General features: G+C 48.6%; 1 protein-coding gene across 2 annotated transcripts; it reads left to right on the forward strand.

The window, feature by feature from the left end:
• Positions 1–1,292: 1,292 nt before the first annotated feature.
• LOC142585773 (protein argonaute-2-like) lies at positions 1,293–12,951 on the forward strand. Of its 2 annotated transcripts, none has more exons than XM_075696767.1 (4): positions 1,293–1,387; positions 6,958–8,111; positions 9,111–9,266; positions 10,114–12,951. In XM_075696767.1, the coding sequence occupies exons 2-4, from the start codon at positions 6,959–6,961 to the stop codon at positions 12,483–12,485; spliced, it is 3,681 nt and encodes a 1,226-aa protein (XP_075552882.1). In that variant the 5' UTR covers positions 1,293–1,387; position 6,958; the 3' UTR covers positions 12,486–12,951. The 2 variants fall into 2 exon arrangements, with proteins under 2 accessions (XP_075552882.1, XP_075552883.1); XM_075696768.1 differs by having other exon boundaries at positions 1,315–1,399.
• Positions 12,952–18,035: the final 5,084 nt, after the last annotated feature.

Consider the following 18,035-nt stretch of genomic DNA (forward strand, 5'->3'; position numbering starts at 1 on the left):
AAACATATAGTGTATTTTACTACAAGTTACGTGTAATTAGTTGCGTACAAGTCTGCTCGTCTCCGAGCAACGGAAATGAATCTCAAAGGCTATGCTTTCGCTGGCTGCGTGCGGCGGAAGTGGTTGCCAAGCCGAGAACACGTTGTGCGCGCCACGTTTGGACGTTACCCATAATGCCACAAAGATGCTTGAAGACAGAAGCCCGAAGGCTGGACAAATGCACCTCACTCATGAATTCTATGGAGAAGCTGACCAGTCGTAGCGCCAGAGTTCTCTCTAGTAATCCATGCCAGAAACTATGCTCGGGCGCCCGATCCTATTAGTGTGCCTTCGTGCAACCTTTACAGTCCCACACCGGCCAGAATATGAAAAGATAATAACAGCTCTGGCCCGAAATTCAAAACATGAAAGTTAGCCCAGTCAGCCCTTTACATTCTCTTCGCGTAATCAACAACTCACCGCTTTGTTAAGGAAAATACTCCATCGGTCTAAATTGCTTTATGTTTTCTCTTTAATGTCTTAATAACATTTGTAACTGGGTGAAGCACCATTAACGGCTGTGGCTGTCGAAAGCTGCACGACAGCGTACAGGGCCCCATTTCGTCAAAAGAACAAATAAAACACTACCATCACCCCAAGCTTAATGCCGGATAGGATGCCACTTTCACCCGCCGTGGCTGCTCAGTGGCTATGGTGTTGGGCGGCTGAGCACGAGGTCGCGGGATCGAATCCCGGCCACGGCGGCCGCATTTCGATGGGCGCGAAATGCAAAAACACCCGTGTGCTTAGATTTAAGTGCACGTTAAAGAACCCCAGTTGGTCTAAGTTTCCGGAGTTCTCCACTACGGCGTGCTTCAAAATCAGAAAGTGGTTTTGGCGCGTAAAACCGCATAATTTTTTTAATGCCACTTTCACCCAGTTATATATATAGAGAGAGCGATTACACCCTCGATCACATATATATGTTGCGCAGACGCGAACGTCAACAGCCCCTCACAGGTCTCAAAAACGATTCCTATGACAGGACACTTGGCGGTGAACCATTCTGTAACGACGCGCTTCATTTTCCGTTATGATCTTTTTTTCACCCAATTTTTTCGTCATCGGCTCGTATGAACCCTCGGAACCGCTATCGCGTGTTATCGGCCACTAAGCGGCACGGATACCAGGAAATCAACAGGTCGAGAAAATAAACATTTCCTCTGCTGCGTTGTTCACGCAGTAATCGAGGTTTCTTGTTGAGCATGCGCACTAACGAAGCATTTGATCACGTGGCTCGAGGACCGAAGTGTCCTGCTGAGCAACTGCCACCGTCTGAGCAGTGAGCTACCGCGACAGCGCGGCTACGGGAGCGTGCACATCGGCCCAGAAGCTGCAGCCCCTGCACGTAAGCCGAAATGTTCTTTCCCCATACGAGCCATTTTTCGAGCGTCTCTCGTTTCCTTTTTCTTTTTTCTTTACTCCTTCTGTGCGTTTCAATGGCGGTCCTTACTCGAACAGTGCGTCGTGTTATGGGTTCTCTTTCTAAATTGGTAAAATATCTCATGTTCTGCGTTCTCCGACATCCTAACCAACGCTGTAGTGGGGGGGCCCTACGCGCACATTCTACGCCTGTCTAAGTTTATACGCTGAAAGGCCAGCGTCACGCTTGCAGACTAGTGACTCAAGCCGTGCGAGTTCCTTTTCTCCACGAAGCAAGAGTCATTCCAGTCAGGGCTAACGTGCTTGCCTCTAACCGCACTACTCGCAGCTTTGTAGCGTTCCTTCCCTTCTCTCAAGGTGCTTAACGAAATATTCCTTATGCAGTGCACTGGCGGTGAGCTATTCTTCTGCAATCAGTCGTTCGCACCTCCAAACGCACCTAGTCTAGCATCTCTCTGATTTAGAATTCATCTTCGCCAACTGTACTTGGGTCACCTCTTGCAGTTGCAAGATTGTGGCTGGTCAGTGCCGAGGGCCCCGTCCATTTCGAAGTAAGCTTGACTCCCACCAGCCTGTAAATTCTCTTGCGAAATCTTACGGAAGGGGTGTACGTACCTGGGACCCGCTGCTATTCCGAGAAGCGTAGGCGAGGTATTGTCCGAAAATACCGCGCGGAACGTCACTGCTTGCATTTCGCCACTGACTGGACTGGTCCTTCTGAAACTGTGCTAGGCTGGTGTCAAGATTCCTACATAGTAGGTGTCGTGGGCGATGGCAAATGCGAATTTTCGATGTTTTAAGATTGCGTCACTATTGTCAGACTATCCCTCCCCTCACCCCCCCCCCCCCCCCGGAGGGGGGAGGGCCCCAGTGCCTCTGAATATGTGCTTTGCTGACCACTAGGGCGTATTCCTGATCGCGACTGCCACATTGCTACGAGAGCGGAATGGGGAAAGGAGATAAGGACGCTCGTGGCTGCCTTACTTTATTGGTTAAGCGATAAAAAACGGGGCCAATTGATGCGGAGCCCTCTGCTATACATAAGGCGTCCAGCTCCTGTACTGTTTCGGCACATTAAAGTGGTATTAGAAACAATATTGCGCCAGCTTATCTGTGTTAAATTGCATCTGCAAAAGCGCAACGGCCACTCCTTGCGTGAGAATTAGTTGACAGGCGGGTGCCAACGCAGCCCTGTTCCTGCACGAGCGCGCCTTCACGTCGCGGTTGTTCTCAGCATCCACCGTGGTTTATAACAATCTTTTTCTTTCTTTTTGCTTTCCTTTATCGACATACGACTGCACTGCACGCTAAACAAATCGGGCACTCTGCTTAGCAAGTTCAGACAACTTTTCCTGTGACAAAACGGTCCAAAAACGAGAAAATGCCTTCAAATATCTTGCGGGTTGATTTTGACTGTGGAAAAACATGAAGCCTCACTGACGCACAGGCTTCCCTTCTTTTTCTTTTTTTGCGTGAAATTCAGGAAAAGGTAGATCGGCTTTCATATTCTCCATTACCCAACGCTTTCGGCTAAGTGAGTGAAGATAGGATTATGAAATGGTTAACAATTCGAAACTGGCTTCGTGTCTTTCAGGGAAGCGGCTATAAAGACGACACACGGTGATTGGCGAACACCTTGAGCGCCGACTTCGTGTATCTTCTTCCAAAACACAGCCGATATGTCTCGTAGACGTCAGAAAAACGTCTTGTAGACGAACAACAAGCGACCAGGCGAGCTGCAATTAAAGCTTTGATCATTGGTCATTAGCAGGCGTGGTTAAGCAAAGATCGGCGAACACGGTTCCCCCCTTGTTTTGTATGGGAGCTCATTAGACGCTAGGTGACCACCTAGCACTGGCGATTGGCTGACTACAGCGTAACCTTTTGGCAACACAAATGTTTTAACAAAAGAAAAATTGGATTTGGCGTGTACGTTTTCGATTCGATATGCCAGGCATACTACCTACCCGCCCTGGTTGCTTAGCGATATGGTGCTGGGCTGCTAAGCACGAGGTCGCGGGATTGAATCCCGCCCAAGGCGGCCGCATTTTGATTGGAAGCTAAATGCGAAAACAGACGGGTACTCAGATGTACGTTACAGAACCCCAGGCGGTCCAAATTACTCCGGAGTCCCGTCCATCCTATAGCGTGCCTCATAATCAAATCGTGGTTTTGGCACGTACAACCCCATATTTTCGATCATCTTATCTAAAGAAGTCGCTGTAACTTTTAATGTAAAGAAAAACAGGGAGTGTGCAAATATTCAGAACTTCCGAACCATACATCTGATGGTGTCCAATTCTTCCCTCGAATCGAATGGTTATTTGTAAACTTAAATGTCCTTCGAATACGTTTCTCGTATACGTAAGCTATGCAGCTGTTCCGTGATCAAGCCTGTAACTACTATAGAGCTTGATAAGCTATATAATAGTGAACTATAAGCTAACTTAGTTAACTGATAAGCTCTCAATAATTAATAAGCTATCAAGCTTGATACAACGTTCATACCGGCACAGTGGCAGGAAAGGACGCGGCATAGCCTAGTCAAGCATGACTGCGTCACTCGGGGAGGAAAATTTTTCGGCGAATACAGCAATCAATCGCCTTCGCATCTCCCTCGCATAGCATGCCTAGGTGGCAGTTTGATTATATTGCTTAGGGATGCTATATCGGTGTTTTCTTCTTATTAGTGTGAATACGTCTTCTTTCAAGGCTTGTTATAATGGCCGAACCATTTGCAATGACCACTTCAACGCAGACGACACGCATACGCGTATTTCTCGGTGGCGTACAGAAGTTTTAACTGGCCAACAAGCCTTTTCTTCTACAGCAAAGCCGTTAAGGGCTATTCCCCACTATAGTGTCGCGTGCCGAAAAAAAATCCCCATAGTGCAATGCCGACCCGGGGCGAAAGTGAAGCGGGCTTTACACTCCCCTTACGTGAGCCGATACCAAATATAGTGCAATGCCGGCCGTCCCGCGGCGGAGGTGCAGTTCGCCATTGAGGGACCCGCGTACACAGCTTCGCTGGTCATCCTTCTTCAGAGTGGAAAGGCACTGAATTTTTGAACTTCCTCCAGGTAATTCATGACAGCCTATATGTTCCGAAAAGTATTCGGTACGCTAACGGTTTTCGGTACCCCTTCTAAAAAATCACCGCCCCTTCCAGTCCGTGAAGATGGTCGAATAGTGAATCTGTGTCAGTTACACCGAGTGTTACATCATCCAAGTCACTTCGCAAGCAGTCTATATTTTAACTCTTTTGTTTCACCATTCTTTCACCTCATTTTCGCTCTTGCGTGCTTCGCGTGGTGAGCATGCTTCAGGAGCGCTTTTTTTTTTTCTGTTCTCCCAATGTTCCTTTTTTATTTATTTATTTATTTATTTATTTATTTATTTGCGCGTAAGGTTAGTCTCTGTGTTTTGAGAGGCCGTTCACGAGCAAACTCTCACTGACGCTCCCGGTAGGCAGCTTCTTCCTCAGGAGTATACGCACCGCTCTTGGTCTTCCCATGGTTACAGCTGGGATGGAATGCGCAGAACGACTAATCCAAAGCTCCCTATATTGGGCTCAAGGCCCACCACTGGAATCGCGGGCGCTGCAATCGTTTTGACGATTGGTTGGATTGGGTCGACGATTGACGCGGCTGCCGGCACTTCTTGCTGGCGCAACAAGTATCGCGTTTCAATCGCTGGGCACTGCTCGTTGGCCGCAAACCGCCAGCGTAACATTTGTTTCTTTCGCAGCAGAGTAAAATCACTATAAATTCGATGCCTATCTGGTCCGATGGCCGAAAATGCACCGTGTGACAACCGTACGAGATTCGCTTGTAGGATCTCACAGCGGGAAGGTGGTCACTCCTCTCCCGCTTTTGAGCTATTCTTTTCCTCTCCCGCTAGGTCACGTGGCCTCTTTTTAACGAAGTCCGACAACGACGGCATAGGTTCCACATAAACAGTTTCGCTGTGCAAGCCGCGCTTCAAGATATGTAGTGCCAACAAACTTTCTGACGTGGTGGGCACTGGGATATGGACATTGTTCTACATCAAGGATGAAAACCGCTGCTCATACTTTGAAATTCTGTTCGCTTCCGGCACTGCCCTTACGAACTACTTAACCTGATCAAGATACCATGCAGAGTATCACGTTTACGAGTTTCGCGCCTCTGACAAAGATAGGCTCGACTATCGAAACCCACTTCAGCCTTTCTAAGGCACTTCGTGTGCCACCAGTGTGCCACTCCATCTGTCGACCACCTTGATTTCACGCTTATTTGTTACTATTTTCGTGTTGCAACTGCCCGTTTTCGCCTTCTTGGTCATCTTGCCGTAAATCGCATAGGTGACGCATATTGTAATTCAGGGGTAAGTGGAAAATTAAAAATAAAATCAAATTTATATAGTTCGATAAAAAAACAATTTCACGGACTTCGCGATGAATCCAAGGACGGTATAGCACGAGTCAATATTGTTGTTTGATAGCGTACCTCTCCAACACCAAATGGCTGAGGGTTACATATCCAATAAAAAAGCATGCTCGTTAATGCAGCGACATTGAAGACAAGTTTAATTATGCGCATAGGTGCTTTGATTCGAGTACATAAATTCGCCAAATTTTCGTGCATGTGAATTGAGTTGTGCTTTTGGCGTTCTTTTCTCGATTTGTTTCTCAATCTTCATGCAGTTTTCTAAATATGCAACGCAAACTAGCCTGCGCGCACCTGCGCACCCATTTAAAACTGTTGCTTAAATCATGGCGCAACATTCTGTTGAAAGCGATAAACGTTGCGAAGACGTCAGGCCGTTTGCAGCCAGGATGACGCAGTTTCAGGCAAATTTGCATACCACCCATGATTTCCCATGCTGGCTGGCTGAGCCAGTACGCTTCTAACTCTCTAAACACTCGCGTCCGTTCTCTCACGCACTTGTCTTCGGGAAGCTTTTGTCGCAAGCACCTTCTCTTTCCGGTATACGAAAGTTAGGCCATTCATTGGCCCGGAAGAAAATTTTCATCACGATAATTTTCATCGCGCGTGCCTCAAGGTCTTGGTCACTCTCCTTTAGAGATAACCAGGGGCTACTCTATAGGGCTAGTATCTACAGAAGCTCTAAACGCGGTGGTTCGTCTAGCACGGGAATGATGGTTGGTACAAGGGTTTGCTAAACATCGGTATTTAGGCTTCAAATGTTATGGCAGCTTCGAAAACGGCATTTTCAGCAGAATATCGCGTTATATATGGAATTCTAGGTGGTAATGCATTCGCACAGACACTGTCAGCGTCAGCGTTTATAAAATGTTTGACTCGTATAGTGGTTTAATTGACGTCTCGATTACGTCTGAAGCTACAATCGTAGACCGGTCAAATGCACGTTCTAAGCATCATTCCCACGGTGTAGCTGAACAACGGTGTGAAAGTTCTATCTAGTAATAATTCGTAGTAGAAAGATTTGCGGTCTTCGCATCATAATGTTCACGTGCAGCGCCTAAGCGATGGCAAAGATTTAAAGCTCACCCTGCATTTCTGGCGCATGCAGCATGGCGGCGCCCAATCGTGGAGGACCTTCGCATCCAGACAATGGTCCCGCAAGGAATTGGGGCTACCCACAACAGGTCCCAGATGCTGACGACCGTGCGAGACAAGCCTTGAACCCTTACACGAACGCCGCGGTGCAGCCACAACAGCAACACCAAGGGCAAAACCGCCCTCGTGAAGCCGCTGTCCCGCCAGCAGAAATCTCGCAGCAGCGATCCTTCCATGCGCAGCAGCAGCAGCAGCAGCAGCAGCAGCAGCGATCCTTCCATGCGCAGCAGCAGCAGCAGCAGCAGCGATCCTTCCATGCGCAGCAGCAGCAGCAGCGATCCTTCCATGCGCAGCAGCAGCAGCAGCGATCCTTCCATGCGCAGCAGCAGCATCAGCAGCCCTTCCATGCGCAGCAGCAGCAGCAGCAGCCCTTCCATGCGCAGCAGCAGCAGCAGCAGCCCTTCCATGCGCAGCAGCAGCAGCAGCAGCCCTTCCATGCGCAGCAGCAGCAGCAGCAGCCCTTCCATGCGCAGCAGCAGCAGCAGCAGCCCTTCCATGCGCAGCAGCAGCAGCAGCAGCCCTTCCATGCGCAGCAGCAGCAGCAGCAGCCCTTCCATGCGCAGCAGCAGCAGCAGCATCAGCAGCCCTTCCATGCGCAGCAGCAGCAGCAGCATCAGCAGCCCTTCCATTCGCAGCAGCAGCAGCAGCATCACGCGGCATTTTCCGGATCTCCTCAGGTCCCCGTTACCAAGACTACTGCCGCTAAATGGGCTAGTGGTCACGCCATTCCCGGGCATCCTTTTATTCCTCAGCAGCAATCACCTTCCAAGCAGATGTCCAGTTCACAGGGCTGGGGCTCGAACCAACAGCCTCTTTCAGAACAATTTTCTGAGCTAGGGCTCGCCGGCTCACGAGGAACAGGCCCCTACGAACCTAAACGACAGACTAGAGGAAGAGGGCGCGGCAGCCTAGGGCAAAGCCAGCAATTGCGTCCTCCAACAGGCGAACGCGTAGACTACCATTCCCAAGCGCCGATCACGTCCCCACGTGGCCGCCTAGTACAGCCTACAACGTTCGCCGGCCAGGGATGGCAGGTGGGCTCGAACGTGCACCAGAGGAACGCTGCACCCAGAAGTCCCGCCACGCCGCCTGCTTCCTCGACTCAATGTAAGATTATCGTGTTTTGCGCATACGATGCTAGCTGCCTTACATAACTGAATGCTGCGTAAATGTCACAGGCCCAATTACGCATATAATTTTCCAACAAAATCACTGTCTTCAATGTTCGAAAGTTTTTAATTGTGGAATTTATGTTAACCTTTCAAAAGGAACACTTTTACGAAAGCAAGTTGAGGCCGTCAGCACCATTTTGTAAGCGATGCTTCTTCGTAGCGCTAAGAAAATAAAAGGGGGGGGAAGGGGGGATATCCAGCATAGAACCCGAAGTCGAGTAGAAATGAACATGCAAGAAGTATGGTGAAAGTAAATTTTCTATGGACATAATTTGCGCAAGAAGGGGTTAAAACAGTGTGTTGGCGCTTAGCACGGAGCACAGCGCTGACGGCGGAACGTAAATGTGACAGGACGGATAAATTGTGTTGGTCCTTCTCTAGTGTTTTTATATTGTACCCTCCCCATCTGATTATCTTTGCTCTCGCTGCGTTTCATTGTAACCTTGCCGAAAACTTTTCGATAGCGTTATGCTATTTGCATCATATCTTGTATACGGTAACCCTCAGTTGATACCAACGCATCTGTTCGTATCGCTTGTACCGTCGTCCGTATCATCGCGTTAACACTATAATGTCAAACGTTTCACTTTGGCTACGCAACGCCTGATACCTTAACTTGTTCAAGTCCGGAGGAGTTAAATCATTTCCCATAAAAAGATTCGATATGCTGAAGCGAAGTTTCAGTCGTGGACAGTTCAAGCACCAATTAACAATTGTTTATAGTACTACTTGCACTCGCACAAAATGGCTTTTTGAGCGCAATCATCTCTACGTGCCCAGAATAAAAGTGAACAAGTTTTCTTTTTCGTGTGGAACTATTCGGTTATACCAGTGCCAGCTGCGACACTAGACAAAGCGGCCAGTAGGACTCCATTGCTTGATTCCGTATCTCTTTAATTTTTTTTAATACAGCAGTAGCTTGCTTCTGCTGCAGGCTCTTCTCCCTCGTCAGCGGCAACCGGCGCCCCCAGCAGCTGCTCCACATATTCAAGCGGAGGGGCTTCTACTTCGCGAGGCCATTGTTCTGAACCGCAGCGTTGGAATCGCCCAAGAAGTGCTGTCACGTGGAATCCTGCAAACTCCCGTCAAGGTAGGATATGAAACCAGCCGGTAACTTAAAAGGGCTTGGTTCTTTGTTATTTCTTCCCATAGGGCCAACACAAACGAGCATCAGGGACGCGCAAATGGCGCGCAATTACCTCATTTATCCTGAATTTTCAGGGTATAAGTTTGCTGAAAGTTCGGACATCTTTCCCGCCCCTTTTCCCTTCTCTCGGTGCATGGTAGCCAAGCGGGCTCAGTCCTGATTAATCTCCTTGCCTTTTATTAATCGTTTTCCTCTCTCTGGGTGACGGAGCATCTGGACGGGTATTCATATAGCACTGGACTGGAGCTCCGCTCTTTGTCTGCTGTCCTCAAAATTTGCAGCAATGTTCATTGCCGTTTCTGCACAGTGAAAAGTGCAGTACAAATAGCTATAAGCTAGCAGTTGCCATTCTGCGACTTAACTACAGTCTCTTGTATTTTCCTGAACTGCCTGCACTGACAAAACGGCCCAGGGGCATACTTTGATCACTTCCGGACTTTATCGTGCAATTACGGCCTGTCCCGTAAATTCAACAATTCGAAGGTTAATTGAAAACGTAGCTGATGTGCTGGAAATTATTGCACATATTCCGATTTCCGTTCCTATGTTCAACTACAGAAATCGCAACGCATTATTGTTTATACGCTCAGTTCGATGCCTCAAACCGCTGATTTAAGCGCAGGAAACTTAAACGCAATACCCATAGTGATGTTTTTGACATACCGGCTAGAGCGAAGTTTCAGTTGCAGATGTCCCATCAAAGCAGGTACCCATATCGCAGTTGGTCTTTTTTCACGCCCTCTTGCATGCTGTGAACTGTCTAGCTAAGTCGTTCTCTTCCTTTATTCAGTGCCTTCACCGGGCCGATCTCCCATGCCGGGCGCAGACACCAGTATACCCTCCGCCGGTGGAATTTCACCCTCCGAGGAGACCGAAGTCACGACACTCACCGTTTACGCGAATCATTTCAAAGTGCACATACCGAAGGAACTTGCCGTGTACCACTACTCGGTTGCGATGTATAACGATGTCGAGCGCGAGAATCGACGAGAACTCACGCGCATGGCCTCGTGTGACAGGCGACGCATATTCATGGCGTTCGCCCGCCAGCACTTAAATACCCAGGCACCGATTTTTGATGGCCAGTGTGCATTTTACTCAACAAAGCCTGTAGATGTCAGAGAGAAAACCGTCCGTGTGCAAATGGAAAACGGTGAGTCAAGAGACTTCTGCGTCAGCATCACAGTGGCCCATCGGATCAACGAGCATTGCGGACCTGGTCGCGGGACACCTCTGGTTCAAGCGCTGGACGTTGCGTTACGCTGCGCTCTCTCGTGTGGCCGCGAGTACCTTGGCAGGATCCTCGTGAGCCGTGTGCACGCAGGCGAAAAGGAGAGGGAGTGCGCTCAGCGAGGTGAAGCTCTCTACCACGGCGTGCTTACCAGCGTCCGCTCGGGCGAGTCGGGAACGTTCGTAAACGTGGACACGCTACAGACTGTCCTCTACAAACCTGACCCTCTTATAACTGTCGTCAGCCGTTTGCTGCGACGTGCAAGTTTTTCACCTCAAGAAAAACTTCTAGATGGGGACATTGAATTCCTCAACGAAAAACTAAAGGACTTGAAAGTGTACGTCAAACATCTGCCTTACCGTCGGACTGGCAAAATCGAGAAAATCGTGAAGGAAAGCGCGGACGAAAAGATGGTAGGTTCAACGAGTGAGACAGTTGCGGAATATTTCCGCCGCAGATATTCTGTGCTTCGGTACCCCAAGCTGCCGTGCGTAAAAATTCTAAACAAAGACTGTTACTATCCTCTTGAGGTCTGCATCATAGCTCTCGGACAGCGGGGTACAGAGGCACTTTCTCCTGTGCTTCCCGAAACTAGGTTTACTAGAGCCGAATCGGTTGTAGCCGAAATTGAAAGGAAGGCCCGAGCAGAACTGGGCGGATTTGTCACCTCTATCTCTGCATCCCCTGTCCAGATCACGGCGAAGCTTTTACCTACCGTCTCGCCATGGAAGCCTCCGCAGGACTCGAAAGAAATGAAGTGGGTGATGCTGAGCACGTGTGATAGTGCAAATAAAAGTATCAAGTATTTACGAGATGGTATCATCGAGCAGGGAAAAGCACTTGGTATGGAGCTCTCTCACGTTCAATTCGTTAAAAAAAATTTTGCAACTGTCGAGGATGCACTTAAAGCACCAGAAGAAGGTGCCGCTTTTATTGTTATCGTTCTGAAGAACAAAAACTCTCGTCTCTACTACCCCATCAAGTACTACGCCGAAATTAAACTTGGCCTCATCACACAATGTGTCGCTCTTTACAATAAGAACGGGAAAGTGCAAAATTTTGGCAGTAAGTTTTGTATGAACGTAGTGCGCAAGATAAAAGCAAAGCTTGGATTCGTCGACAAAGCCATGCCATCTAAGATCAACAACTTCGACTTCGAGGACGTCATGGTTATGGGCGCCGACGTCAGTCACCATGGCCCGAATGACTCGAAGCCGTCCGTGGCCGCCATCGTCGGTAGCATTGACGCGTGCGCCTCTCGCTATGCCGCTGCGATTAGTCTACAGCAGCAGCAGCAGCGACGTCCTGAAATCATCCAGAACATGGGGAGCATGGTTAGAAGACTTCTGGATGTCTACCAGAAGAACAATAATACTGCACCGAAAGCCATACTTTTCTACCGCGACGGCGTGAGCGAGGGACAGTACAGTCAAGTTTACGATACGGAGCTTCCCTGCTTGGATGATGAATGCAGGAACGCTTTCCCCGGATCCACCACACCGAAGATTACATTTCTGACCGTGCAGAAGCGGCACAGAACCCGCTTCATACGCAAAAATCCGGAGGTACGGAACGTGCCTGCAGGCACGGTCGTGGACACGGTCATCACGCACCCTTCCCAACAAGAGTTCTTTATGTGCTCTCACACTCCCCTCAAAGGCACAGCTCGGCCCGCCCACTACCACGTGATTCGAGACGACAACGAATTCGACCCCGAGACTCTGCAGAAGATCTCCTTCAGCCTGTGCCACATGTACGCCCGTTGTGATACGCCCGTGTCCATCCCGACGCCCGTCTACTACGCCCACCTCGCAGCAGCTCGCGCGAGCTGCTACATGACTGCTCACGCCTGGATCACGGGAACGAACACATATGACGCCAGCGTCGTCCAGCTCAAGGACAACCTGAAGGACGAGATGTTTTTCGTCTGAGACCTATAGGCCGATTCATTCTTCTGCTCAACGACGAATGTGCCCCTTGTTGTGCCTGGCATGGTTTACGCGACTTGCCGTTACCAGATCGGCAGGGCTCCGTTAGGTGTTGCATATTTACTGCAGCAGACTTCAGCCGCACTACGTCTGTGCTTCGTTGGTGTCGCATGACAAACGCGCCGACATCGCTTGCACTTTTGATGAGCCGCGCCGCACTTCCACCATCAACACTTTCACATTGGTCGTCAAGTTTGTGTCCCTCACTCGCATGTTTAGCTACCTGAAGCGTATGTTCATGATTTTATCCGTGTGCATGGCCAGTCATTTTATGCTATCATATTCAGAACGTGTTCCTAGGCACGCGTATCCGCACACTACGAATGCACTAGTCTTCGTGTGCCACGTGTGTTTGAACATCGAGTTAATATATTGTGACAAGTGCCGGGAATTAAAGACTGCTCTCTGACTTGTGGGTCTTGCGTGCTTTATTCTAATGCACTTATAGTGCTCTAGCAGAGCTAGGTCGGGTCCATACTGCAGGAATTTCGCATTGCTCGCAAGTATAATGGCGCGCTGTCTGCACACGTAGCGGGACAGCTGCCAATCTTGCTCAAACTGGCGAAGCGCGGTTCGTTGATACAAGGACGTATACACCCAGCAATACGCCGTTAGCAAGTTCTAGATTGCCTTTTATGTTCTTTTTCATACCGACGTCTACACTTCTCTGGAGTAGTGGACTGAAAAGCCGGGAAACCTGTGCTCTTCCCTTCCTGCTCGGTTTTCACGAAAGCATGTTGTTCAGCTGCACGTGCATCGTGTTCACCACCCAGAATATTCAATTTTAAGGATTCTGTTGTAGTCCTGTCCTCCGAAGCGAAGAGCTATGGACAACTGTGGGCGTTTTTTTATGAGCTAGCTTTTTCTCGAGGACACGACGTCGGGCTCGATCTTAACTCGTGTACATAAATACTGTGCCTGCCTTCCTTCAATAACGTCCCAATGCGACAGATGCTGGCGGTGCTTTCTAGTTGTAATCAATGTAATAGAGTCGGGATTTCTTTACGCCCACTTTATAGTTAGCGATACGTAAGTCTAACTCTGTCCCGCCTTGAACTTCTTACCAGGAGGCGATCTCGCTCGTCTGTATCCAGTGCAACATGGAACAGCGTAACCTATGGGCAACCGGCGCTTTAACCTCGCGTGCCAACAGCGACAGCGCCGTATAACAGCGACTGTAGCGATCGGGCAAAGCAGTTCCTAGTATAGCACACGCTGCAGTCTCGCGTCGGCGAAGTGTCCGCTAACGAGGAGGCACACGCGTCCAGCTTCTCGCATGACCGCGGGGCCCCGGCGTGCTGGACAAAGCGCGTGCGCCCGCCGCGCCATGGCAGGCAGAGGACACGCACTCGGAGGATCGCTCTGTGCGATGCCATCGAGCGGCACGGTGTACGTTTCAAGCGATTTTGCGGAACCAGTCAATAGGCGCCCACCGATGTCTCTGAAAATTACCGTCCCAAGATACGTCCCCGCCTTAGAGCTTCGTTTGGGGGCATCGGGCGAAAGCAAACGTTGACACCGGCGGTGTTCAAAATGACGCGAGATTTTCGCCCCCCCTCCCCCCATACGGAACGCGCAAGTAGAGCACCTCCTGGACACCGCTGGTTTAAACGCGCTCACCAGAGAACACGCGTGGGGTGTGTAAACAGCTTCACAAATTCGAATGCAGCCATTTTCAGGCCTGTCCGGACGGGCGTGCGTGCAGGAAGAACATATACATTACTACTCGCTCGCACGGAAAAAATATGCTTTGACTGACGGCACAGTAGACCACGCGTTTACACCCTGTGCTTTTTTTAGACCACGCAGAATTTTTATTGCTAATTCGCGTGTGCCAGATAGCATAATTCTAGTCGTGGAGCTGGATTGCTCAAAGAGGCGGACATAATTTGCACAAGGAATTGAAATAAGCAGTCTACTAAACAATATCTCTAAACCTTTGAATTAGTACCCTTACTGCACGTATTGCACTTTACGGAACGCAGCCGGTGGGTCTCCAATGCGCATCCACTTGAAACGAATTTCCAGGATGACACCAGTTTCGATATATTTCGTCCCAAAGTGTGTAACCGAATACATGGGCATTCGGTACTTTTCGCTTCAATGTATATAACTGCGGATTGTTGAGAATAAAAGTGGAAGAACACTTCATTTCTACACAAAGTTTCACGGCGCATACCTCTAAACCCGTGTGATCCTTAGAATTCGTTCCAAGTGTATATGGCCTGCAAACTACGTAGGTAAGTGACACTAAATTTTCCATATAAGAAATGAAAAATTTTGGAAATCCCGAGAGCCATGGATAGATGCCTCCTTGCTGAAGAGAAAAACGGACTAAATAATTTGCATCATTTATAAAAACTAAGAACATATAGAGCACATAGTAGACGAAAAAAAAAGACCGAAACATATTAGCGTCCGACCTTAAACGCGCACGTAACTTGTTTTGTTAGAATGAATTTGCTAGTATTCCTAATAATTCTAGGAAAGTATTGAATTTCGTAAATGAACTACGCCCCAACAAAGACAAACCACTTATTTCAGAAACCCTAATTGAGTGCGTACCATGCACAGGCACTTGCCTTCATTGATCGGTAGTGTTAGCTGTACGTCTTGCGTTAATCATAATACAGATTCGTAATTTTTTGTCTCCTACGACAGCATCCGAGATGCATCGCCTAATACAAAAATCTCAAAACACGGTAGTGCTTGCGGTGTAGACGAACTAAAGCCACAACCTCTAAAGCCGGTCGCCCACATTATTTGTTTACCTCTTTCACACGTGTATAGGGATGTGCGAATATTCGAAACCTTCGGATAACAAATCGAATAGTGTCCTATTCGATTCGGTCCTTGAATCGAACAGTCTCGATTCGTAAATGCAGATATTCTTCAAATACTTTTCGAATGTTTCAAAACGTCAACTGCGCCCACTAAACATATAACTAGAGCAAAAGTACGGTGAACTTTCACCCCCGCAGGCATAGCCAATATTTATAGATATTTTTTTCAGTTTTGCAACTCCTCCTCTAGAGCCAGGCCCGACTTGTTCTTAGGGAATGTGAGGGCGCACAGATGTGGCGGATCCATGGGTTGGGCGGATCGCTCCCCCCCCCCAAAGTCACTAATGAACCATTCCCCCTCCACCTCCACCTCCCTCGACAACTCTAGGAAATGGACCGTTAGGATGCTCACACATTTTCTCGACGTTGCTGTCTGCAATGCGTGGGTTGAAAACCGTCGCCACGCAACAGCTTTGCACCTAGGATAAAAAGAGATGCGGTCTCTCCAAGATGTAGCCGAAACATTGACCAGGTATAACGCAAATCGAAATGGTACCAGGGAATAAAGGTACGAAAGTAGACCACCAACTCCAGAGGCCAGACCAGCCTATCTGCCGGACGGCGACACGAGAAAATGACTTTGATCAATTCCCAGAATTTTGTGAAATTGAAGTTGCAATGCGATCCAGGAACAAAGATTGCAAAGCAAAGTCGAGAGTTTTGTGCATGAAATCCAATGTTTTCTTGCACCTGCAAGGATACAATTTTCTTATATCTTTACCATGCTCCCAACTAATGCCCACGTTTGCGGACACTCATTTGTATCGTTTGAAAATAAAAATTTCTCACGATTTTTTTTCTGCCCTTCTGAAAACATTTCAAATGAAATGTTGAAAATGTATCTACTTTCTCGCTTAAATTTTTTTTCGGTAGTGAATAGGTTAAGTGCGATTTGTACCTCCGTTTTCTGTCTCCTTACACTTTTTAGTTTTTAGTACTATTACAAGGTTTGACCATGCCCACCGGTGTCAATAAATTGTTTTCAAACTGGTCACATGATTGTCTGCAAGGTTGTCTGCGAGATCGCCTCGACTGCGTTATACGACACGCGTGCAAGGTAGCCCGCGGATTACCAATACGCACATCCACCCAGAAACTCCAACTGGCAGTTCGCAACACCATTGATGAACTCATTGAAGCGCGCCGCACATCAGATTCACCGTCTCTCTAAGGTAGCAAGACAGGACGCTGGGCCCTCGCTGAAATGGGCCTCAGAGTGTCCCCGACGGTCAGTGACCTCGCCACCATACCACCACACATAAGGGGCATGTTCGTCATCAAACCGCTGCCCAAAAGCACTCACCGGTCACCACGACGGTAGAAGAGCGGGAGCCCAGGCCCTGCACAAGACGTACGGGACCAACTCCGCCGTGGCGTAAGTCGACAAAGCCCAGTACCCTGATGGACCCCACACCTAAGCCATTTGCGCCGTTCCAGGCCCAGGACTCAAGGCACGGACAGCTTCGAGCTCTCTACGCGCCGACACCCCCACCAAAGCAGAAGACTGCGTTGGCCGTGGCCTCAACCGACGCCTCGTGCCCGAACCCCTGCTGCTCTAGGCACCGGCGACGAGTATGGCTGCTGCGTGTCAGCCGAGACTGGCCGGCTTCGAAAGGGACCAGAATATGCGAGATGCGTTCTCCTTTATTTGCATTGGTGAGTTTGCCTTGTTTACACTAAAGCAACATTTATCTCGAGTAACACCCCTGTTAACGCTGAGATGCGTACGGGTTGCATGAAAGGTTGTTCACTTGTACGCTTTTTGGCGTATACGTGAAGCGCGACACAGACGCGGGACAAAGAATGAACGGCATGTCTCTGTCGCGCTTATACGCCAAGAATGTTAACTTACCTACTAGCCCGATTCGCGGTCTTGCTTGTGCGATTGTTCTGACTATGCGTCTCTGGTACAGTGTTTTCAAAACAGAATAAGTACAAGCGGATATAATTCGCCCTCTTCACCCTGGTTTTTACCTACTGTTCTTAATTTTTTGTCGGCGTTCTGATTTTTTCATGTAACGTTGATTGGTGTCCTAGTGTTCATTGTTTTGTAGTAAGCGAAAACCTCGCGTGCTCCCGTTTACGAGACAGCTGCATGATAGCTTCAGCATTTGCCGCCCGCAATGTCTCGCTTGTTCGATCGGCCTATAGTCGACGTGAGCAATGTAAGATTCTGCCTGTATGTTTAATAAGCGCTGTGTTATAGCAAATCGGCCCGAGTAGTGCGAAAAGATAAAGAAAAATGTGTCATACTGCAGTCTGCAACGTGTGAATAATTACTTTGCAAGTTTGCCATCTTGACGTGATTAGTGCAATAAAAATAACGTGTTGTTGCTCTTAATAGCTTTTTGCCTTTCCAGTTGCTTTGAATTCTGCCCCACAAGGCTCCAAGACACGGCACTCTTACCCTTCTGCCTGCAGCCATTGGTCATTCATGCCATAGTACGAAATAAATTTGATCTTCACGCTCGTCCATCTTTAATCTTTTCCCCCTTGATGATTTGCTGCTACGAAGCGGCTGGTAAGTCTGCGGTATTAATGAATCGTAAAAATAAGCTGTGCATAAAGGGTGCATGTGCATGTGAACATTTGAAATGATTTGAAATCTACGCGTAGCCGCTGTGAACGACGGTTAGTGATCAATAACGCT

The sequence above is a fragment of the Dermacentor variabilis genome, chromosome 6 (assembly GCF_050947875.1).
Source record: "Dermacentor variabilis isolate Ectoservices chromosome 6, ASM5094787v1, whole genome shotgun sequence".
Classification (NCBI taxonomy): domain Eukaryota; kingdom Metazoa; phylum Arthropoda; class Arachnida; order Ixodida; family Ixodidae; genus Dermacentor; species Dermacentor variabilis.